At 36.6% G+C, this 23981-nt stretch overlaps 1 protein-coding gene across 3 annotated transcripts in view; it reads left to right on the forward strand.

Moving 5' to 3' along the window:
• The window catches only part of PXDN (peroxidasin), an 88882-nt gene that overhangs the window by 43690 nt on the left and 21211 nt on the right, over nucleotides 1–23981 (forward strand). For 2 of the 3 annotated variants that reach the window (XM_075049213.1, XM_075049214.1), the window contains 12 exons: nucleotides 873–944; nucleotides 1532–1603; nucleotides 3600–3769; nucleotides 5121–5238; nucleotides 7358–7527; nucleotides 8466–8738; nucleotides 10056–10172; nucleotides 11317–11475; nucleotides 13926–14038; nucleotides 15061–15217; nucleotides 18914–19022; nucleotides 19441–19598. In XM_075049213.1, the coding sequence (XP_074905314.1) occupies nucleotides 873–944; nucleotides 1532–1603; nucleotides 3600–3769; nucleotides 5121–5238; nucleotides 7358–7527; nucleotides 8466–8738; nucleotides 10056–10172; nucleotides 11317–11475; nucleotides 13926–14038; nucleotides 15061–15217; nucleotides 18914–19022; nucleotides 19441–19598 (1688 nt within the window). Of the gene's footprint in view, nucleotides 1–872; nucleotides 945–1531; nucleotides 1604–3599; nucleotides 3770–5120; nucleotides 5239–6233; nucleotides 6259–7357; nucleotides 7528–8465; nucleotides 8739–10055; nucleotides 10173–11316; nucleotides 11476–13925; nucleotides 14039–15060; nucleotides 15218–18913; nucleotides 19023–19440; nucleotides 19599–23981 lie in introns of those variants that run through there. The other variant, XM_075049215.1, reaches the window with a different exon arrangement.

Consider the following 23981-nt stretch of genomic DNA (forward strand, 5'->3'; position numbering starts at 1 on the left):
TGCAAGTCTTATCAATTACTTCTTGCTTTCTCATCTGCAAGGTTATGGAGTACCTCCACAACATAGTCAAGACTGAAATGATCCTGCCTTTGCTGTCCATTTTCACAGCAGTTACAGATTAATAATCTGGTTAATTGTCTTGTCACATTAGACTTTTTCAGTGTAGTATTTGTTGCTGTGTAATATTAATAGCTTACATAAGCATCAACAGAGCATCAAACAGAGCACAGCTGTGGTGGTTAATTGTACACCAATTGCTGGGAAGCCCTTTGTCTAAAAGCAATTCAGTCAAACTTGGTTTTATATTATGAATTTGTTTGGCTTTTGAGAGTGTTCATAGCTTAAAATGTCAGTATTCATGGACTAGAGCAGGTTACTTCTCCGCATCTTTTGAAATTTTCATTCAGTGTGATAGCAATGAAAACAGGTGCCCACTAAAATGTTGTTCTGTTGGAAACTGAATGTTTTCTAAACAACCTGCAACATTTTCCTGTTAAAAATCATAATTTTTTCCATAAATATTTTTTCAAGTATGCATACTAATGAATATTAGACTTGGCAAAAGATTGTTCAAAGTAGTATCTCCATAATCTCTAAAGTAATGGTTTTCAAAGAATTTTTTTTTTGCACACACTCGGACACATACACACACACACTGTAGTGGTCTGCAAACCCTACTTGCTTGTCATGTCTTGTATTTCTCAGATTCAAGTGCAGGATTCAGATGATAACAGAAGAAAGTTAATCCACTACATCACTATCACCATTTAGATGTGTAAACAGTGTGTAAATAATAACAAATGCTTAATAATATTTCAGCTTCATTAAGAAAACTGTTTCAGTATTTTTCTTTTTGTTTAACATGTTTTCAGGTATCTGCACTTTAATCAAATAGAAACGTTGGAACCTGAATCCTTTACCCATCTTCCAAAACTTGAAAGGCTGTAAGTTTGTTTTTCTTGGGGTAAGATTCAGAAGTCAGCTTGCTTCTTTGTTTGAATTAAATCAAATGTTTGAAACTGGAAAATAATATTTTTATCATTCCCATAGATTATTTTTAATTTAAATTTTTTATTGTAGCTACTACATTGTCTTTGCCAAGAACACTTTGGTCAGGCTGACCTTAGAGACATGCAGAAGTGAGCATTGCCTGTGGTATATTTTTCTATTATAAAACCATTTCCCAAAGGGCTGTGATCAATGTTTGGCCTAAAATAAATGTTATGAATGACGAAGTAGAATATTTATATTATGACTTTTTTTTTTTTGAGTTTCTCATTTGAATGCTTATGAACTCCCTTCCTTTTGGATACTTTATCTTTTTATGGCTTCTTTTTCCCCATATGGACACACCAAATACACCTTGGAGGCCACTTAAAAAATAGCAGCCAATGAATTGCTGAAAAAAGTTCATTTTCTTTTTAATTTTGTAAAATTACTTCTTCTTAAAGGACTTTCAGAAGAATGTAAATGAAATGAGTACATCTCAAAGTCTGAATTATTACATGCATATTTCTGTGCTTTTTAACAGATTTTTGCATAACAACAGAATAGCTCATTTGATTCCTGGAACATTTAGTCACTTAGAATCTATGAAGAGACTGTAAGTAAATTGAATTATTACTGAACGAAAGAAAGTTTAAATAACCTAATTATACTGTATCTCATCTTGCAATAGTTATCTTTCTTGCAAATGCCTTTCATTGTGTAATTATTTTACATATTAAATAATTTTTCCTAAGCTGTGCTCCGGTTGTTTACGTACATAGATTGAGACCATTGCTTCATATCCTACTCTCTTTAGTGACTGACTAAACCCTTTTGTTTGTTTACTGTCTTGGAATTGTTTGTAATCATATGGTCTTTTTTTGTAGACTAAATAATATACACGGATCCTTCTTTGTTTTTTTGTTTTGTTTGGGAGTTGCCCCCCCCCCCCCCTTGTCTATGTTTTACTGGGTGATCCTTCAATGTCTTTCAATATGATTATTTTGTTTTTTTCTTTTAATTGTTTTGCTTGTCCTTATCTTATGATAAAAACGTGGTTATAAAAAGGTGCTTGATGGTTTAAGAATATAAGTATTACTTTCAAAAGCAACTCCAGAAGCTACTTCTTGAAATGCCATTAACTTGGAAAATTAGAGGCTTCTTAGTCCCTCAGTAGCATTTGAAAACTGGAACTCAATAGAAGTACCATAGTAAGGTGACTTTCAGAGGATTTTCTCTCCCTCACTTTGGATCTCCACTGATCTAGGATAAACATTCTTTAAATGATCCACGACTGCCGTTTTGAGAAAGGCACTCGTGCATTCATACCCCTCCTTGCCAGGGGGGACTGCTGAGGGTGTGCTGTGCCACGAGTCACAGTGCTAACTCTACCGGGAAAAGAGAACTCAAGGGACGTAACAGGAAGGTTGTCCTGCTGGCTTAGGAAACCGTACCTTTAACTGTGGGCAAAAGGCAGAATGAAGTAAATTTTCATGACGTATGCACCTTCCATTAGTGGGTGCTTCACTCATACCTCCCTTAAATTCTTATGCAGTTCAAGCGAACAGAAAGGGATGCTTCATCACATAATTCCTAGGTCCAGGGGAATTTTAGTAGTGGCTATGAGTGGAACAGGACACTGGGCTAGGTGAACCTGGTGTCCTCTGACGTGGGACAGCTTGTCCCTGAAGGTCACATCGTGACTTTCGTGTTCTGGATTTAAATTTTACCTGTAACATCTGATATACTAGAAGACATTTGTACAGTAACTTTTAAAATAGTTTTGCTTGTTCTTGCCTATTTTTCGCAGGAGAACAGGGAAGAAATAATATCTGGGCATTTGTACAAAAGGTTAAAAAAATACGGAAAGACAAAATGATCAAAAAGTTTACTACCCCCAAAGATACACCAAACTTAGGTTGCTTTGCCATGCAATTTTATTTCCAATCTATATATAGATATATTTAATGGTACAGATATCTGTACTTAATGTTTTTATTGTCCTACAGGGCCCTCCACCAGAAAGTGCAGTGCTCCACGTAGTAACAGGGCCCTTCACTACTGGAAAGAAAGTCAACAGAATTTATGGGTTCTTGTTATCTGCAATAGGCAGGTGTTTTACAAAGTTACTGACCCACTGAACTCAATGAGAGCTTAATGCTTGAATAAAACTGTGGGTCTTTATCTCAGTTGCCCAATCGGCAAAATGGGAAGTTCTAAAAATGTCAGGTTAGCTGTGAAGTTACTACAGTAACAAGTATTAAAAAGAAAAAAATGTGGGGAGAATAGTATAAGTTCCTTATTTAAGCAAAGTTTGTATAACAGCTAAATAAAACCTGATTTATTCACTGAATGCTTGCGTTAAAAAAGAAATGTTATTTAGACGTTTACTGTGTTGAACACAATCCTGCCTGTGCAGTAAAAATAATAGCATTTTTGTAATAAAGGCTACCAGAATGCACACAAGCATGTGACCATCACCTGTATTCCATATTGCCCCTTGTCTGTCTTCGCAGATAAAGGTGCTGTTGGTATTGCAGAACCATTTTAATCCTAGCAAAATAGTTGAAGCTTGCTAATAGGTGTTTGTGGGTGCTTCTTGTTTTGTGCAGGCGTTTGGATTCAAACGCTCTTCACTGTGACTGTGAAATCCTGTGGCTGGCGGAGCTGCTGAAGACATATGCAGAGTCGGGTAATGCTCAAGCAGCAGCTACCTGTGAGTACCCACGAAGAATCCAGGGAAGATCAGTGGCCATGATAACACCAGAAGAACTTAACTGTGGTGGGTTTGCCACTGCCTGATGGCTTCTTGAATGTGTTAAATGTACCTAAACTGTTGTGGTTTTTTTATTTTGTTTTGTTTTGTTAGAATTTGTTATGTTCCCTTTGATAACACCAACCACCTCTGGTCAACATTGGTTATTTCCAGAAATTTTCCTGTGTTCCTTCTCACTTGTCTGCTTCTGACAGAACTGATTGCTTTTACGCCTTAGCCTATCTTTAATGAAACAAGTATAGCCATGTTTGAAATATCTCCTTGAGGAACTAAATGTGATTATCTGGAAAGAGTTTATTTTTCCTGTTTATATTTCAGTTTTGATCACAAAAAGATTGTCAGCTAGGGTCTTTGGTGTTATGTTAATGTTGTTTTGTGTCCTTTATTCCCTTCTGTACAAGGGAAGGGGAAGAAAGAAGCTGTACAGAACTGCTCCTGATTTCACAGATCTTATTGTTAAAACTCTTGTTGACATTATTGGAATCAGGGTTGGCCACTGAATTTCTTTTTTACTCAGCTATACTTACAAGGAGTGCCCTGCACAGGTACTGAAATCCTCTGCCACTGAAGGATTAATGGATAAGCACTTCCATTATAATCCTTTTGTTCGTCTGTATTCCTTCAGCCTAGGGGTGCAAAGGCTTGGCCCCATGGGCACCCTGGGACTTGGCCCCACACCTCTTGTGTTCTGAAATCAAAATGCAGATTTCTCATCAAGCTATGGGCATTTGCCTGCCCAGCGACATGATGAGGCCAAGATATAAAATAAGTAAATTGTCCTTTTGGTTATGTGTTGGATATAATTCTTATCATGAGAATTATGACCATAAGCTTCTACAAGGTTCGTGAAAAAGATAGTAAAAAGGGGATTTGGTGCAAGAATAATTCACATGGCATCCTACCAGCTCTCTGCACATCTAAGGAGCAGGAATATGCAAACTGCAGGAAGCAAGCTCAACAAATTATTCTGTAGGAGGCAGGTTAGGCACTGATATTTATCTAGAGGAAGTTATTTTAAATGGCACTTGTGCTTGCTGCTTTAAAGTTTTTCTTCATAAGCAAATTCAGCCTCAGTTCAAATAAATAAAACAGCTACTTTAGAACCTGATACAAATTTGCACAATCCATTTCCAGTCTGCTAAAAGTCCTAAGGAACAATGGAAGAGGTCAGAATGCCTGCAGTCACTTTTGCACAGGGAAAAGTATGTTTGATCCTGATTAAGCGTATAAATATTTTAAGTTAAAACATTTGTGAAAAATTATTTTTCTACAAGGTGTATGGAAAATTTTTTATTTACCATTCTTTAGTAGTTTTAAAACAAGTAAGAGCTCCTTACAGGTTTTATTGTTGATACAGAGAGGCCAAGAATTACATCAGAGCCTCAGGATGTGGACGTTACCTCAGGGAATACAGTGTACTTCACTTGCAGAGCTGAAGGCAATCCTAAACCAGAAATTATCTGGCTTCGAAACAAGTAAGTTTAAAAGAGGAAGAGAGAAACTTGATGTAACTATGTTTGGGTGTGTGTACATTTCTGGGTGCGTGTCCACACGCATTACATGCTAATATATGGAATAGTTACAGCAGAAACATATGATTAAAAGAAGTATATGAAGTAATAATGGCACAGATTTGTTTTATTAGTAATTCTGAACACTTAAGAGCTGATAACTTTAGAAAATATTAATTTATGACTATAATACTATTGGTAAGATCTTCAACTGTAGTTATACCTGCAAAGTTGCTCACACCTGTAAAATTAAATCATTTATATGTAAGTACCAGGCAATTCAATATGGACATGTTGCACGTGCAGTTTGTAGGTTAGCTAGTGTTTGCATACATTTTGAGGCAGAGCAAAAGCTACTTTTTTAAAGAACCCCAGCTGGATAAGCGTTAGGTTTCAGAGGAGGTCTTCCGTGAGCCCCAGCTCCTCGGAGGCAGCTTTCCTCTGAGGTGTAGTTCCATTCCAGGAGAGGAGAGATACATCTATTTCCAGGCTCCCCAGGCTGGTACATGACAGGCAGGCAGGCAAGTGCTTGTATCTTAGGACTGTAGGGTAATTCAGGTTGGAGGGGATCTCAAGAGATCTCCAGTGCAGCCTTCTGCTTAAAGCGGGTTCATACCAGCTTGCTTTATCCAGTTGGGTCTTAAAAGCCTCCAGTGATGAAGGTAGCAGAAGCTCTCCGGGCAACCTGCTCCATTGCTTTTCCTCGCTGCTTAGGGGATGGAGGGAAGGACCTATAAAGGATGTGTGTCTTTCAGCAGCCCAAGGGCCAGCCTGCTGCAGAGTGGCTGCTCAAGCTCTGCCCAGAACCTGGCTCCCTCCAGCAGCACTAGGCACAGCACAGCTGAACCAGCCACGTGGCAGCCCATCGCCCCCCTTAAACTGATGGGAATTTATGATGGACACGTGAATTGTGAATTTACCACTAGCTTCATCAGACTTTGGCTTAATAATGCTCTTACACAAATGGAGAACCTGATCTCGAAGGTAAATTCCCTCACTTGATATTAGCAAATGAACCATTTTAGTTTGTTGGTTGCTGATAGAATGGAACAACGTAGAGCCCTGGTTCTATAGCTTTCTGCTGATGTCAGTGAGAACCCCACGTGCAGCAAGGGTACAGTGTTTATAGAGTATGTCAAGAACAGAGCCTTGAACTTGGTGTAATTATTTCATTAAAATTTTCTTTGGCTCGTGTACTTTTTATAATAAACAAAGAAAACATGTATTCAGAATACACATATGAAAGAGTTTTAAGAAGAAATTTGAGCTTGGGGTGTGGGATTATTGACTCTGGCTTGTTTCCTGGCTGCATGAATGAGACCAAAGCTCTTTGCAAGGTAGTTGAATATGGCAAGATTTCAGTCAAAAGCCATTGACCTGTTGAGCAGTATGTTGAATAGATCAGCAGTCAGGCTGGGTTTTGTTCATAGGGGGTGAGATCTCATCCCTCCTCTGTGCTTTCTTCATCATGTAGTGAGGGATGGAGTGAGAAACAGTTCCTTTAATAAAAACCCATAACCGTTCTTGGTTAATGTCACAGAAATGCATCCATGACATAGCCTGAAGACATGATCTTAACTTGTATTTCAAGCCAGTACAAATTATTATCAGGTTCATTAGTGCTCCTTGAGCAATCCAGACAGATGCTGGCACAAAGCTGATTTTATAGCAACTAACCCCTCTCCTAGTAGAAAGTCTCTTGAGTGTTGAACTTACATGATGTACTTCCAGTGGAAACATTTTAAATTGATTTGCCAGTTAGAACAGCCTTAAAGGAAAATGAGACAGGCCAGGTATGTGTATTTTGTTCACTTTTTTCCCTGTAAGCTTTTACTCATAAAAGTATTTTGGCTTTTCATTTTGAGGATCTAATACTTGCATAAGCAAAATTGGCTCATTTTTTATTTTCCTTCTTCTTCTTCTCTTTAGGAGAAAACTAGAAGTTCTATTATTTTACTTAACACAGTAGAACTTTTTTTTTTCCCCAAGTTATTTTGGGTAATATATTTTGGGTTTTTTTATTTGGCAGTTTTCTGTGCTTGAGATTTAAAGGTTTAACTCCAGAAGATTCTTTTCTTCACAGTAATGAGCTCAGTATGAAAGAAGATTCCCGTCTAAACTTGCTGGATGATGGCACATTAATGATTCAGAATACTCAAGAAACAGACCAAGGCATTTACCAGTGCATGGCAAAAAATGTGGCTGGAGAAGTGAAAACTCAGGAAGTTACTCTTAGATACTTTGAGTCACCAGGTAAAGAACATCAAGTCTGAATTTTCCATTCAGATAGAGAATTGTTTTGATAATAAGATTGCTAAAAATAAGATGCTTTGGCTGTTTTATGTTCTTGACGTGTAGATTTCTTGTGCTTGGGCATCTTAAGAACTAGATCATTAAGTTATAATATCCCTAGAACAAAAATGCAAATCAGCCAGTTAATTAAAATGTTTATTGTAGTATGCAATTCTGATGATAGTCTGGTAGGCTGTTTGTAGAAGAGTTAGGAAGAGAGGCTGCACGTTGCTCAGTGCAGTAGCGTGCTCTCTGGATACCTGAAAACCACAAGCTTCAAATAGGCCACTCCTGAAGGCTTTGGCACACACGGTGCAGCCATCCTTGCTCAGGAACTTTTTCACCTGAATCTCTGTCTAGCCAGGGCTTTGTGTTTGCAAGCACTAAATTCCTGTCCAGGACTGTAATGTTTTCAAATTCCAAACTTTGCTGTGAGGAAATTTTGTTTTGACACTCGGCATCAGGTAAACTTAAAATGTCACTGCGAAGCACAGATGTAGTTGGGAAAAGTTACTAAAATATAGTTTAATCAGTTTTCTCTTTTTGTGCACTTATGACAAATTTTAGCCGGTTTGTTTTCTGTGTCTCAGTGTCTATGCCTCTGAAGAGACCTTTATAAAGATCAGGAAATGAGAGGGAAATGTTTGAAAATTGTTTTAATGGGAGTTAAGAAAAAACATCAGTGCGATTATATGGGCTTTCATTTTTTATCTATTGATATTTATAAATGTCTGCAGCTAGATTAGGCTTAAAGTGAGACACAGTTTGCACCAAGATTAGAAGTATGTTGGAACAGAGCTATTAAAAACCAGCTAGATTCCCCAAACTGTTGCAGTATTCAGCTAAATTAGTGCTATGTGAGCTAAAAGTCATATTTAGGCATCGCTCATTTCTCGCAGCCCGGCCAAGTTTTGTGATTCACCCACAAAATACCGAAGTGCTAGTTGGAGAGAGTGTTACCTTGGAGTGCAGCGCAACTGGGCACCCTCAGCCACGAATTACCTGGACCAAAGGTGACAGAACCCCTTTACCAAGTGACCCTCGCATCACGATAACTCCCTCAGGAGGACTTTACATACAAAATGTGAAGCAGGAGGACAGTGGCGAGTATACCTGTTTTGCAACTAACAGCATAGATAATATCCACGCGACTGCATACATCATAGTCCAAGGTGAGTAACGTTAAACTAGGAGTGACAAGCTGTAAAACATATTAGGAAGAGTATATTACTTTAAATTGTGTGGTTTTGTATTTTTTTCTGAATTGTCAGAGTGGAACTAAAACCTTAATTTTTTTCTTTTAATTACACTGTTCTAGTGTAATCTGTAGAAAAGTTGCTATACATTTCATTCGGAGTACGATAATATATACTAATTCTCTGAAAGTTAAGTTTCACTGATTATTCTCAGAAGTTAATCATTGGTGTCTTGAAATGTTTATTTGTTATTATGTTTTGTTTGCCTGTAGGAATAAACAAGCAGTGTCAAATTTGTGGGGGATTAATTAAATATTTTCTGTAATAGGCAGCAATCCTAGAGATTAGAATTTGTGCCTGGAGTACTAGAAATGGAGTTTCAAGTACAGATCTGTGCTGTCTTTCTTTTGTAGACACTTCAGTGAATGTGGGAATATTTTTGGCTGAGTTTCGTGGAAACTATCACTCTGCCAGCTGAGGTGTTAGCAAAGCTTTTCTGCAAAACAAAGTCAAAGTATATACGAAATATAAAGTATTTCAGGCACAATATATCAAAAGCCTCCTATATATATATGGAGAATATTTTTTGCAAATGTTTTCATGCTGGAACTTCTATTTGCAAAACATTTTGAGTAACCTTTAAATTTGAGTTTGTTTCTTTTCTCATATTAAGATCTCTAGTTGGCAAACAGTTTAGGTTGCAAATGCTTTGTTAATGAGTTCAGTTTTTAAAGCTATACAAAACAACTTGTCCATGTGGTTTGTTCATTTATTATTCACCAACGGATGACTGTTTTGAGAGCTGAACAAATTACTTCTCCCACTGATAATGCCATGATGTTGCTGCAGAAATTGGCCCACGCTTCACTCACTGCTTTCCTTTTGCGTAAAGAATAAAACAAGGAGCTTAGGATGGTTTTGACCGCATTGCATTTTCTTCACAATTTAACTGAGGAATTTTTCAGAGAAAGAGAAGGAGGTATTTTTAATCCAGGGAACACTCTGTGTTTGATTCTACAAGTCTTAACCATACCTCTTAGTTCAGATCTACGGCAGCAGATCCCAGAGGCCTTCACTGACACCAGGGCCAGGTTGTGAGGGAGATGTTCCTGTTGCACAGGTGGCTGCCCTGACTCTCTGCCCTATAGCTGTCACAATATAAAAGAGTCCCATTAGCATCTCTTTTCCCACCAATGAGAGTTATTCAAGTCACACAGGAAATAGTATGTAATTTCAGGCAGTCGTGCATTTTTCAGTTGTTTTTCTTTAGCCAGTTTATTTTCTCTTCTGTAGCTCTACCTCAATTTACTGTCACTCCTCAAGACAAAATGGTGATTGAGGGACAAACTGTTGACTTCCCTTGTGAAGCGCAGGGCTATCCCCAGCCTGTTATTGCCTGGACTAAAGGAGGTAAGCGTGTTCCATTTTTACTTTTGAGCTACTAGAATAGTTTAGCTGTCATTTTGGAATCGCTCCTGCATTGAAAGGAATTGCATGTATTTGTTTAGATGCTTCAGTCTCTGAAGGAAACAGGGCTCATCTCTTTCTGCTTTAGCTAGAAAAGGCAAGGTGTCCCACAGAAGCTAGCTGCCCAAACGTTTTTCATTATTCAGTAAAAAGAGTCACTAAAATCTGTGTCTCCATAATAGATTCCTAATAATAAATGTTTAAGAAATATGAGGTAAATCACATGTGGCAATACCTATCACTGCCGGTTTACTGCAGAAGAAATGGAGATGACCACCATTAACTGGAGATCTGCAATTAGGTGGGATGTGCTCTCTTCAGAAACCAAAACAGTCCAACCTGTAATTGGCATCAGTATAACTGCATTTCTGTCACTTAATGCGCATTGACAGGAATACTGGGGTGCACACTGCTGACTGTTTTATCAGGTCATGGCTGTAAAGGCATTAAGCCAAATCCAGCAGGAGGAAATACTGTAGTGGATGTTTTACCAGTAATTAAATATTCCAGTTGAATCAAATGAAATAGCTCTAGCAAGCAAAACAACTCTTAGGAAGTCCTAAATAAAGCAGATTTTTAACAAACTCTTGATCATTTTGATGCTGATAATGTCCATGTTTCTCTCTCTACCAAGATTGCTCCAATCAAATGAAATGTCCAGAAAGGAGGAATAGGGTACAGACAGACACTGGTGTGCCTTTTATTTCATCTTTATTATATTACCTTTTTTTCAGGGCTGTATGTATTTTTCTATGGATTCTCTAGATGGCCTAGGTAGATAAGATGAATTGTGTCTTACACACATGGCAATAATACAAAATGAACAGTAATACCTGTTGGTGTTCTTCTTATGATGCCTTCTCATTTGGATGCTTTATCATGGTCCTTAAATGAAAATATTTATTGCTACCACAAACAGAGAAGAGATCAGGATTATGATTGTGTGCATATGTATGTTTTGTTTGCTTTGCATGTTTATCTCAACGTTTTATCTAATTCAAAATCTTCTGGATTTCCCTTTTTCTGACACAAAGGGACTTTGTTCTGCACTGCTATAAATAGCAAATGCTGTTGCTCTGTGTTTCAGGAGGCCAGTTGTCTGTTGACAGAAGACACTTAGTTTTATCCTCTGGAACCCTAAGGATTTCCAGGGTTGCTTTGCATGACCAGGGACAGTATGAATGCCAAGCTGTCAACATTATCGGATCTCAACGAATTGTTGTATACCTGACTGTACAGCCTAGAGGTATGATCTCCATGTACAGCTGCTGGGGAAAAAAAAAAGAAAAGAAGATTTAAGCTTACACTAAAATACACAGTATTGTGTTTGGGGTTTTTTTTCTTAAAATGTAAGATTGAGAACTAATTATTTTTGACGGCACAAAATGTTGATATGAAGTAGTTTAACTTTGTTTAGAATTAAAAAAGCTTTTGAAACAGCTTGAATAGTGCTTGGGTTTTTCTTCAGGACTTTTGCTGTGTTTTACAATGATTCTATGTTCCTGATTTTGAATTATAAGGTGTTTTATTAGTTTTTATAAATTGAGCATGTGGGACAGTGTGCCCTGATAGACTTTGTTCAAAGTCACTTGGAGACAACATAAGCTTACAACTAAACATGGCCTTTTTTGATAAAAGCTTGTTAGAATGAGGTGATATCTTTTGTTGTTTAAAAAACTTGCTGTCCAGGGTATTGCTAACATTTCACATTTCTGTTTATTATTACTGAGTATATCTATTTTTAGATTCCAGGTGTTTTTTAATAAGTAACATGTATGGATACTTATTAGTATTTGTAGAGAGTGTCATTCCTTTGGAACAGTTTGTCTTCTGTGGAAGACATTTATCTGATTTACTCTTTTTTGTAAAGAATGAAGGTTTGTTTTGAGGATGACAGTATTCCCATGCTTGGGAAAATATTTTGTTTTGTGAAAAGACTAGGTTCTTATAAGACACTGTGCTGTTAACTAAATAGTGTTATTAACATAATGTTTTGATGTCCAGAAACAGAACACTTTATTTTACAACAGCAGAATGACCTTCACAATGAAAAGTCATTCCTTATACTTAAAATAAGCTGACACAAGAAAAAAAACCCACTCCGTTTTTCTTATGCATTTCTTCAAGTAAATTCTAAGTAAGCTACTTCTAGGATTAATTAGAATCATATTAATATTTATAATTTAGTTAAGTACTTTGGTGTTTAACTAAATTCAGGGAGATTAAACATTTAATTCAAAGCATTTCTTGTTAGTGACCTCATTTTAAACAGTATTTTAGTGAAAGGGGCTCAAATGTCTTCCTGAGCTTAGATGTTTGTCAGAAAAAAATTCCATTAATTTTTCATACTTAAGAGTAGTACTGGAAGATTGATTTGTCAAAATAGAGATTTTTTTCACCTATATAAAATTGTTGACTTTAATGCCATAAAAAACCCCTCAGTTTTACAAAGTTTTATAGCCTTCCATCAACTGAACATCACTGAACTTGAGTAAAGTTTAAGAAAATTATTTTTGTGAAACTCGGGTTGCAGATTCCAATCACCAAAAGATAGTAAATACAAGACTGAAGGCTGCACATGCAGCCTGAAATTGGAGCTCTCCATACATTCATTGCAACTCTGTTTTCAATTGTGCAAGAAGAGAAAACTTTTTCTTCTGCGCTTCTAACGAAAAGGACTGTTCATCTGAGGAATGTCTAGTCAGTGGTTACTGTGGCTAAATCTGTATTAATGAATACTTAATGGTCCAGGTCTGTTTGCTGGCATGACATGGCTCACATCCACAGAGCCAGACTCTCTGAGCTCCCGGTGCTGGTCGCCTGCCTCTGGATGCCTTATTTGAAATGGTCGATGCTCCTTGACAGCCATTTGCATACAAACAATTTAACACCAGGGCCAGATTTGGTTGGTAGTATAAATGTATGCTGTGTGACCAAATACTTCTTTGTAAAAGCACAGCCCCCTCCCACTCCCCCCAAAATACTGATATGTTACAGCAGAAATACAATTCTTAGTGTCTTCGTGATCTCGTATGTGCTTCTCATGGTGATATCTGACTGCTGGATGTCAACCCGGATTTGAAGGAAATTAGGATTAAAAAATGCATTCATTTTTTTCACACTGGGTTTAGGTGGCTGTGTACCCTGTGTCCTTAAAATTGAAGGTAATTTTTTGATGTTTTAAGGGCTAGGGCTCATTGGTGTCAGGAGGGTAGGAGCTCTGTGAAGGCTTAGGACCTCAGCAGGTTGGGCTGGGGGAATCACAGTTGAATGAGTTGTGGAAGGTTTTGCTTTTATCATCTAAGAGATCTCTGTTGTTGCTATTTAAAAAATTAAAACTTAAAAAAATTGTCAAGTTGATGGGATATTCATTCTGGTGACTTTGTTCAGATTTAGCTATTCACAGAAATTTTTTTCAGAGCTTTTAATTTATGGAACTTAAGTCTTTTGAGCAACTACTAGCCTGTTTTCTTAGAAGTTAAGAGTACGTAAAAATCAGCCTGAAGCAGACATCAGGAATAAGGAATTTTATCTCTAAGACAAACTTAAAAGCAACTAAAAACTTGCAGACAGAATAGGGTTATAGATTAAGAAATGTTGGCTAACTGAAAAATTAAACAGTGCTGACCTCTTTTTAGATCGTCTTTTGCACAAGTTGTATTTCATACCTTGTCAATGTATCATTTGTTTTTTTAGTGACTCCTGTATTTGCCAGCGTTCCCAGTGACATGACAGTGGAGGTTGGCACAAATGTGCAGATCCCATGCAGCGCTCAAGGAGAGCCGGAGCCAGTAATTACATGGAATAAGGTACTAGATATTTGTTTGGTTGTTGCAAAAAGGCAGTAGCCTTTCCATCTCTTCATAACTAGCTATTTAAAGAGCACATTGTCAAATTACTGCTCACTCTGGTGTCTGAAAACATTACCCAAAGTTTGATCAGCAAATCTTCTTTAATACAGAGCATGTATACAGATACCAGACCTGAATTTTATATATATAAAATATATATGTGTGGTTAGGCAAATCATTACACAGACCAGCTAAAATTCGTAACGTAGGCCTTAAAAGTCCTATGTATGTTAGTGACAGTTCTGTGTGAATATCCTATTAATGTTCACACTTTCAGTGATATTACAGATATAAAGCAATAAAAAATACTCTGTTGCTGAGCTCTTTGACACTGTTACGTCGACAGTTCAACCAGGACATGTTTCGGTAACTCTTCAGTAACCTCTCTGTGGCTTTGTTTTCCATTGGTGCAATAATTATTATATCAAACTGTTAGTTAGCGTTACTAGCAGAGGTACTGGTGAATTAATGGGTTGCTAATATTGATCTTCAATTTTCATGAATATCATCTTCTCTTCAATTAGCGAGAATTAGAAAATGTACTTTAGTGTACCTTAAATAGCTTCTAAATGCATAGCACATGAAGAATTGATACATATAAAGCTCTTGAGATCCTTTTTAGTTGGTTAATTTTGAGTAAAATCAAATATATATGTTCTCAAAAGGTGCTATCTTATTTTTGGGTCTTAAATTTTATGTGGTGAGGACCTATAACTATTAAAATACTTTGATTTATAATAATGAGTACTTTTAAAAGTATGTAAATACACTGTACAATTTAGAAATACATGCAAATCCTACTGTCAACATAACTGTGTGAGTTTTTTATATAAGTTAATCTAAATCTAGTTGACTATTATCTTGGCATACAAAATATAAATATAAAATAAAATGTAAAAATAAAAAAGAAAAAGAAGACAAAAAATCAGGTTTGAAAACAAAGAGTGTTTAGAATAACTAAACATTGTGCTTTGCTGCAGGATGGAGTACAGGTAACTGAAAGTGGAAAATTTCATGTTAGTCCAGAGGGATTTCTTACCATTCGCGATGTTGGAACAGCTGATGAAGGTCGATACGAGTGTGTTGCCCGGAATACCATAGGATACTCCTCTGTTAGTATGGTGCTTAGTGTTAACGGTAAGGTGTATGAATCAGAGGTATGAGTTAGATTATTAGTCTTATTCTAATTGCTTAATTTGTAAGTTAATCAAATGTTAAATTCTTTCTTTTATTCATATTTTTCTTTTTCGCCCATAATCATCTTTTTTTTTTTTTTTCCTTCATTTAATTCAGGCAACTATCTGCACAGATGTGAGTAAGATGGGAATATATAAGCTAAAATGTCTCTAGGAGTTAAGCTTCAAAATAAACAGTGCTTTGGGCTCCGGTTAGTCACACTGCTTTCCTCTTGAGATATTATTTGGACCTATTAGAACTTGCTAGTTGAATACACAGTCTAATCTTTATGGATAACTTGACAAAAAGTCCTGTAGCATCTTTAAAGGGGCACTTACAGCAGTTGGTTGAAGATTAGACTGCAACCATTGTGAAAGAATTCAGGAAAGCCTTAATGATCTTAAGAAGCTAAAAGAGAAAACAGAAAGAAAAGGAGAATATTTGAGCTTATTCTAATTATTTGAAAGTAATAATGGCAAATAATACTTATCAATTATTAATACATAATAATTGGTAATAAAGCAGCCAAAGAGGCTATGGAAATAACTGTTACACAGATTGACCCTAATGCTTTTCTGACTTATTGAGTAAACCTGCTCATTTTTCAGACTAATTTTGATGGAAAATATTAAGGAAACTGTGTGGGTTTTTTGTCTTTCAGTAGAAAATATGACACAATATTTTTGTATCATTGAAAAATGAGTATTGAGCAGTGATTTCTTTAACATATTGGATATTGCTTCCCAGTGTTGTGTCCGATGCTCAGTATTTTGTTTACTAAATTCATGAATATATATCAGTGATTTTTCTAATGTATTGATTTCCATGATATCAATCACATAGTATCAATAAAACTATGATGTTCCCTGGCTTAAGTTGCTTTTAGTAGACTATTAGTCTATCCCCTCCTTTATCAAAAATAGTATTTCTTCGATCCGTAATTATGATTTCTGAGACAAAAATTGCAGGACTGGGAATCACTCAATGATAAGGTTTCATCCACATATATGAAATCTGCAAATGAAAGTCCCTAAAAACCAGTTAATCTTGGTTACTCTGGAGTTGCATAGAAAAATAAGTTTTTTGTGTTTTTTTTAAATAAATAAAAAAAAAATATCAATAAGACCTCTGAAAAATGAAACCATGAATTGAACTATAACCCCAATGGAAACCAGTTTAATTCACTTAGTGCAGGTGTCAACTGCTCATTCTCATCTGCTGAAATTAGCAAACTACAAAACTTGGTGCTAGCTGATCTGCAGTATTTAATTGTAATGTGGTTATTTTTCTTATAATCAATAAACCTAAAATTAGTGAAACTACCCTTGATTAATCTGCATTCAGTCTGAAACTGTAAATGATGTTTCTCCTTAAAACTAGTGGGATATCAGATACTGTTTCTCTATGGTTCCTATATAAATGAAGCTGTCAGAGAAGCAAGGAAGACAAGTGGACAGATTAAAAGTACTGGATACTTGCTATCTGGATAGTAGTAATAATGCTGTAGCCAGAAATGCCTAAACACTTGCATGTCAGCATTTCTTTTAAACAAAGTTAATGTTTTATGCATGTTCCTAATGCATAAAAATCTTTTCTTAACGTTGAGACAGAATAAAGGCAAATGTGTAGAAGCTCGGCGGGGGCAGGTTTTGCTGTTCATGTTTGATAATATTTTAAAGATGCTTTTCTTTTGCCATTTTCTTCTGTCCTTTTCTGTTGTTTTGTAAAAGTCTCTGGCTTAAGTATAAGGCAGGATGTGTGTGGATTATGTTTTCGTTGCTTAAAAAAATTGCCATTCCCCCCCCCCCCCCCCCTTCCCTCGCCCCAAAAAAGGTATTGTGCAAAAGGCTTGCATGGAGCTTTAATATTTATCAGTCTAAAAAGAGATCTACTGGCAGCAAATAGTCTAAACAAAAATAAAGTACAGCCTAGTTAACATCTGACCAAGATTTATGATTCAGCCCACATGTACCATTAATCAGAAAGATAGCTCTGCAAGACACATATCTAAAGTGAACACCGAGATGACATCCGTCATAGACAGCACTAGGGAAGGTAACCAGCAACTGGATTTTTACAGTCTGCAGTGTTGCAGTGTTAGGATGGTTCATAGCACACAAGCACTCTCTGAAACAACTAAAATGGGGATAGCAAACCTGTAGATGATAGTTCTTCCTAAAATAATTAGCTTATTTGATGATGTTTCTGTATGGTTACTATGAAAATGAAGCTGTCAAGCAAGGAGGACAGCTGGTAATTAGGACAGGTCAGGGACCATCGCCATTGAGCGCTGAGGAAAGGATCAGCTCATTTTGGATGCTGGGAGTATGTTGTCAGCAGCCCAAGGCAGCAGGCCTCAGGGCAGAGAAAGGGGCTTCAGCTACAGCTGTAGAGTGCCAGGGATTGCTTTATGTGACGGTATAGATGGTTACGTTTGATTACCCAGGTCTAGACTCTGCAACCCACATAGACACAGCCTAAGCTGGCAGTTATGAAGGAATAACGAAATATTGCCTAGAAAAGAAAAGAAAAAGTCATGAAAAGCTTGCAAACAACAGTTTTTATGTCAGCTGATTTTGTACATCTGCTGATTTTATTCCAGTGTATTTGCTTTGGACTTTTTCCCTACTTTACCCTTCTTCCTGTGTGACTTTTCCAATCTAAACATACTCTGGAAATTGTTAGCTGTTGCCCCTGGATCTAGTAGTTCTTGGTTTAGACTGAAAGGAAGGTTATTAGCCTTAGATATGTTGTACAAACATCCAGCTGCAACTGAGTACCGTATAAAAAGGCAGATGAATGGGCCTATGCGTTAGTGAGTTTCCAGTATTATACAGAGTCGTTAAATAACTTTCAAGCATGTGATTTTTAATGTAGTATTAAAAAGCTAGATAATTTTAAAGTAGAAAACAAAGTAGTGATCAAAATAAATAAAACATTTATAGCCCTTTAAAATTAACGTGTGTTGCTTACTAGACTAAGCTCAGAAGAGGAGCAATGTTAATTTATTGTATCTATTTTGGAATATATAGAATTCTGTGGGTTTTTTGGTTGGGTTTTTCTTTGTGTGTGTTTATTCATTTTTTTGTGAATTTTCTTTGAATTTATGTGTTCTAAAAGTCAAACTAAGTCCGTCAGTATTTTTCACTTGTAACACATTCCTGAAAACCCTTTAAATTCTTAAATTGAATTCAGTACTAATTGCAGTCAAAGGGAATACTTGCATTGATTTCAGTGGTTATAGGCCAGACTCTTGATATCAACACCTAAAAGCTGATAATACACCACACCAGAAAAAAAACGCTTAATAATAATTCATTTTTTCTTTGGTCATTTTTACTTGAAATTGTAGGACTAATTAATGGACAGTTAAACACTGTATGCATTTATCTTCACTTTATTTTGTTTTAGAATTATAAGCAAGCTGACTTTTAAACTTACGATAACTTCTCCTTTAAATGTATTTTCCTCTACTGTAATATGCTTTGATAGAACTTCAAAATGGTTAAGAATTTTATATTTGGACAAACTAATGCTTAAAGAACAGGGGTTTACTTTGTAGAACTGAAATGATGTCGTGTCTAGACTTTGTTTTATAGAAGTATCTTTTTGTGTGTGGCCGTTTTTGCAATAACATGTGAATTCCTCTTTCTGTAGTCCCTAATGTCAGCCGAAATGGAGATCCTTTTGTACAAACATCAATTGTGGAAGCAATTGCAACTGTTGACAGAGCAATAAATTCAACACGTACACATCTGTTTGACAGGTATCCCCCTTTTTTTATACTGAGAAGTCAAAATTAATTTTGCATACACTGGGAATGATGGAAGATTTATTAAGCAAGAAGTCATTTTATTATTTAAATGACATTGTTAACATCTGGTTAGTTCTGGGAGTACTAACAGTTTAACACGTAAGGTTCCCTGTTGCTTAAACACTCATGTTGAGATCTCTATTCACTACAGCAGTTTTTCTGCTGAGATAATGTGTATTAAAAGGCTATTAAATGTTTAATTGCTACTAAATGTTTTATGTTTTATTATTTTTTTTGTTTGCCTTCCATTTTGAGATGAGTAACCAAGGTATGTACTAATCATGTTGCTGAACGTTTACATGATTTATGTAGTTTTGTTATTTTGTAACTCCTGTGTACACTTAACTATTTTTTTCAAATTATCTATCAGTCGTCCTCGTTCTCCAAATGATTTGCTAGCCTTATTTCGATACCCAAGGGATCCATACACTGTTGAGCAAGCAAGAGCTGGGGAAATATTTGAAAGGACATTACAGCTTATTCAAGATCATGTACAAGATGGTCTAATGGTTGACCTGAATGGAACAAGTCAGTACTCACTCTTTCCTTATTTTTCTGTGTTGAAGTGTATTTGCCTTCTTAAGTCATTATACTTCAAGAGACATTTATTTTCCAAGTCTGGGTCCCAATTGCAGAACCATTACATTGAAATCAGTGGAATATCTAACTTTGCAAAACTTTACCAAATATATATATGTGTTTGCCCAATTCAGTCCTTGGTTTGCACATTGCTGCATTATGGTGTAACTCAGTTTGCTTGAGCTCTCCAAGTAGAGTGTTTTTATTTTTCCTCACATTGACATATTAAGGAAAAATTCATGTTCAGATTCTTCTACTGATCAAATTTGGCATAACAGAAGTGCGTAATGCATACCGTTTGTTAACCCCCTGTGTGTTAATTCATTAGGACCATTGTTTCATAGCAGAACAGACTTTTCTGTTATGTATTAAAAATAATCAGTATTTTGTTCATGTTTCTTTAAGTAAAACCATTTAGTGTCGGCATGCCTTGGCAAGGAGAAAAGATGATATAACAAGAAAGGTTTGTATACTTTACAAACCAGGGTTTCTGTATGTACCACAAAAATATTCAAAGAATTATTTGCCACGCATTCTTTAAGTGCATGTCAAACTAAGCTAATTGTTTCCTTTAACACTGATCTGATGTAATGAGAAATACAGTTTTTGCTGCTTTTTACAAATAGTGGAAAAATGCAAGGTTTACTATTTCTGCCTTTTAGTTACTGAAGTCCAAGTTCAAATTCATGAAGTCCAGCTGGAGCATATACAACTAATGTGTAGATATGTGTGTGGATAGGCTTGAGACATAGGACTGAAGCATTTGGAAATAATGATAGAGTTTTAGGAGAGCTTTTGAGACTTCAGACATAGCCAAAAGCTACTCTGAAGATCTAGAGGAAATATTTTTACTTATTATATTCTTTTTGATGTTTATAATTGAGTATTTATTGTAACTTCCGAAAACCTTAACTCTGACTGTGAACTAGGCGAGTATTTATAAGACCAAAGACTGCAAGCTTTGTAGATTACTGTAACATTTGCTAGTAAAAGAATCTTGTTACTCGTTATCAGAGCTGTGTAAATAATTTGCGATGAATAGTTTACCACAAAAACTTACTCAAAATTTTTTGAAGGCTTGTGTTTTATAAGAGCAACGCGATTTAATTCAGTTCTCTGATTAGATGCATATGCAAGCATATCAAATATAATACTAGGAATTTATGAAATCTGATGTGTGAGAATTGCTTGACTACTTTTTACTAGGATTTGTAATAGTGAAATTCAATCATCTAAAGTTTACAAAAAATTGGCATTAAAGCATACAGTACAAATTAATGAACACAAAATCAGGCAACTTTCTGTGATACTGGAAATCCTGTTCACAACCAGAGCTTGCTTCTCAGCCCTACAAAATCCATAGAAAGCTGGCTTTTAGGGAAACTTGGATAGTAAAAGAAATCTGTTTTCATTTAAATAGCCTAATGCTCAGATTTTAATACTCGTATTTGTCCTTATTTGGTTTTATTTCAAAATGCAAAGCCCAATGGAAGGTGCTATTTAGCACTTTTGCATTGGGAACAGTTGAGAAACTTGACAATTTCCCATTCAGAGACATTTTTTATGTAAAATCTTGGAATATCCCAAGGAAAGACTATGGAGCCAAATTCCCTCTGCAGTGCCAGACTGTATAACAAGGGGAATGGCCACAAATTGCTGCTTGGGAGGTTCAGATTGGATGTTAGGAAACACTTTCTCACCAGGAGGCCAGTGCAGTGCTGGAACAATTTATCCAGAAAGGCAGAAGATTCTCGGTCTCTGGAGGTTTTCAAGCCGACTAGACAGGGATACAGCTGAGCTGATCCAGTGTTGGAGACAGCCTTGCTTCAAGCAGGAGCTTGGTCTGGGTAAAAGGTCCCTTCTAATCAATATTTCTATGACTATGAAACATCTTCTTTGCAGTTTGGAAAAAAGTATAGCTAATAGTATGTGAATTGAGCTAGCCAGCTTCTAAGCACTGGAAATGCTCAGCGCCCAGCCTTTTAGAAAGCAGAGCCAGAGTTAGTGCCTACAGTGCGAGGGGTAATTAAGGGTCTGAGAATGGCATTTATGGCAACCTCCACTCTGCTCAGAAAGCCATGGAATCTAATCCATAGATGACACATTGCCTCCCACTTGAACTTTTAAACAGAGAAGCTGAACCTTTTAAGTTGGTAATGAAGGTCATTCCACCCAAAACATTCATAGTTGAGTTTTGCTCACAACTTGATTTCAGAAATGTGGGTGGCAACCAGGATAACAACAGCAGACAAATGTTTATGTAAAGAGTGCATGAATAATGATCGTAAGGAAAGAACTCCATGATGAATGAAGATCATTTGAAAAGGATTGTTATTATAAAGAAGATATGTTTTCTGGGTGTAGTTTTAGAATTAAACTGCCCTAGTACCCAGCATACTATAATATGTTATCAGTAATATTCTCAAAGAGTTTACTTTGCTGCATTAGCCAGTGGCACTTACTGGTTTTGCTCTGTGGTTTGTTTTTCTTTTTCCTAGTCTGGAGTATTCTGTAAAATAATTTAAGTATGTCTACAAAACCAGGTTAGTTTTGCCTAATGGAAGCACTAGGTCTCTAGTATCTTTGCTTTGACTTGTAAACCACTCAAAGTACATGTAGCCTGAGGCTGAGAAAACATAGATCCCCTGACTGAGCACAGGTCCTGTCCCAGCTGAGCAGCTACGAGCAATCCAGTCCGTTTCAAGGCGAAGACAAAGAGGGGCTTTAGGTAGTTTGTTTGAAATTGCCCTGCATTGTAGAAATTGGCAGAGAGCCAATGTGTCTAGCACACATTGATGTGTTGAATGTAGATGAAGGTGAGTGTCTGCAGGCACGCTGGGACCGAGCTCCAGACTAAAAGGAACATTTCCCGACTGTGTGCAATTAGCCTGCACCAACCTCTTGCAAAACTGCGTTCACTCAATAATCTTGAGTGATTACCATCATGGTCGGAACCCCTTGAGCCTGTGGGAACACAGTACCACTGTACACTCACTCATTTCTTTTTTTCCTTCTGCCTTTATTCTGCTTGTTCAGTTTTGCTCCTTAGTGCAAGCTTTCCAGATGAAGAACCATGGTGGTGTATGATGGTTTCTAGTTGGCTAAAAGTATGTCTACACTGCCAAATATTGCCATCCACTCAATTGCCATTAATCACTCAAGGTGTGCCTGCGCTTTGGATCAGCAGGGCCCATTTGAAGTGAATCTCCCAGCTGTCCCCACTTGCTGTGCTTTGGTGTGAGTTGTGGTATGGTCTTGAACCGTGTGGAGTCTTTTCAAATTAAGTGAAAAATGTGGTCCAGGGCCACATTCAGTCCGGGAGAACAAAGTAAAGCTTTTCTGAAGGAAGCCTGCTCCTGTTGCATAATGGATACAGTAGGGATGTCTTTCTCAGCATCCAAAATTTCATTCTACACACACATTTCTCTTGGTCTACACAAGTTGATAATGTAGATATAGCCCAAATTAATGACTTTTTTTCCCTGAAATTGAGCCCAAATGTTTCTAAGAAAAAAATCACTTTTAGAATGACTCCTAATAGGCAGCATGGACAAGGCACAACCTGACTGTTCTGCTATTTGCAGTCATCCAACACTGTACTGGGAGTCCTTACAGTCTTCAATCCTTCCGCATGCCATCATACCACAGCAGAGATCATGCAACACATAGCCTTAGTTTGAAGTTACAGAAACATAATTCTAATGAATTATGGTATATATTTTGTATATATTATTTTTCTATGAACTGAGAAAAAATGCAGGAAAGTAGTAAGTATGTTGTAGTCCCAGAAGTGAATGGTGTGGATTGCAGAGGAAACCTGTGCCAAGTGATATGCACACAGCAGTTTTCTTTAGAAACTGGTCCCGGGTAATGTGAATGTGAGTTACTCCACAGCACTTGTCCTAGAGATCACTCTTCTGTTTAGCTGTATTGCCTGTGGTTATGTTCTTTTGTGGTTCTTGTTGAATTTTTTTTATTAAAATTCTGGAACTTCTGCTGTAATAAAGCAAAACAAAATAGTAATGTTCCGTGCATTATCAAGTCTCAAAAGATAAAGTCTTGAAGTCCAAGTAAATGTTACTGACAGTTTTTAAAATGCTTTTACTAACATGGGGAAAATTTCCCATTTGTCTCAATATGAGGCTTTTATTTCTAAAAATATCTCTGCTTTCTTAAGTGACCAAATAAGTAATGAGCTCTTTTTGTGAACATTTTGTAAAAGTTGTACATGAGTTGGCATTTTACGAAGTTCCCTCCTGACCTAATAGTGGTTGTTGCTCTAATATACATATGTGATTACTATTGTTCTTTTTAAAGAATGGGGGTATTTAA

This window comes from Buteo buteo, chromosome 17 (genome assembly GCF_964188355.1).
Source record: "Buteo buteo chromosome 17, bButBut1.hap1.1, whole genome shotgun sequence".
In the NCBI taxonomy this organism is placed as follows: Eukaryota; Metazoa; Chordata; class Aves; order Accipitriformes; family Accipitridae; genus Buteo; species Buteo buteo.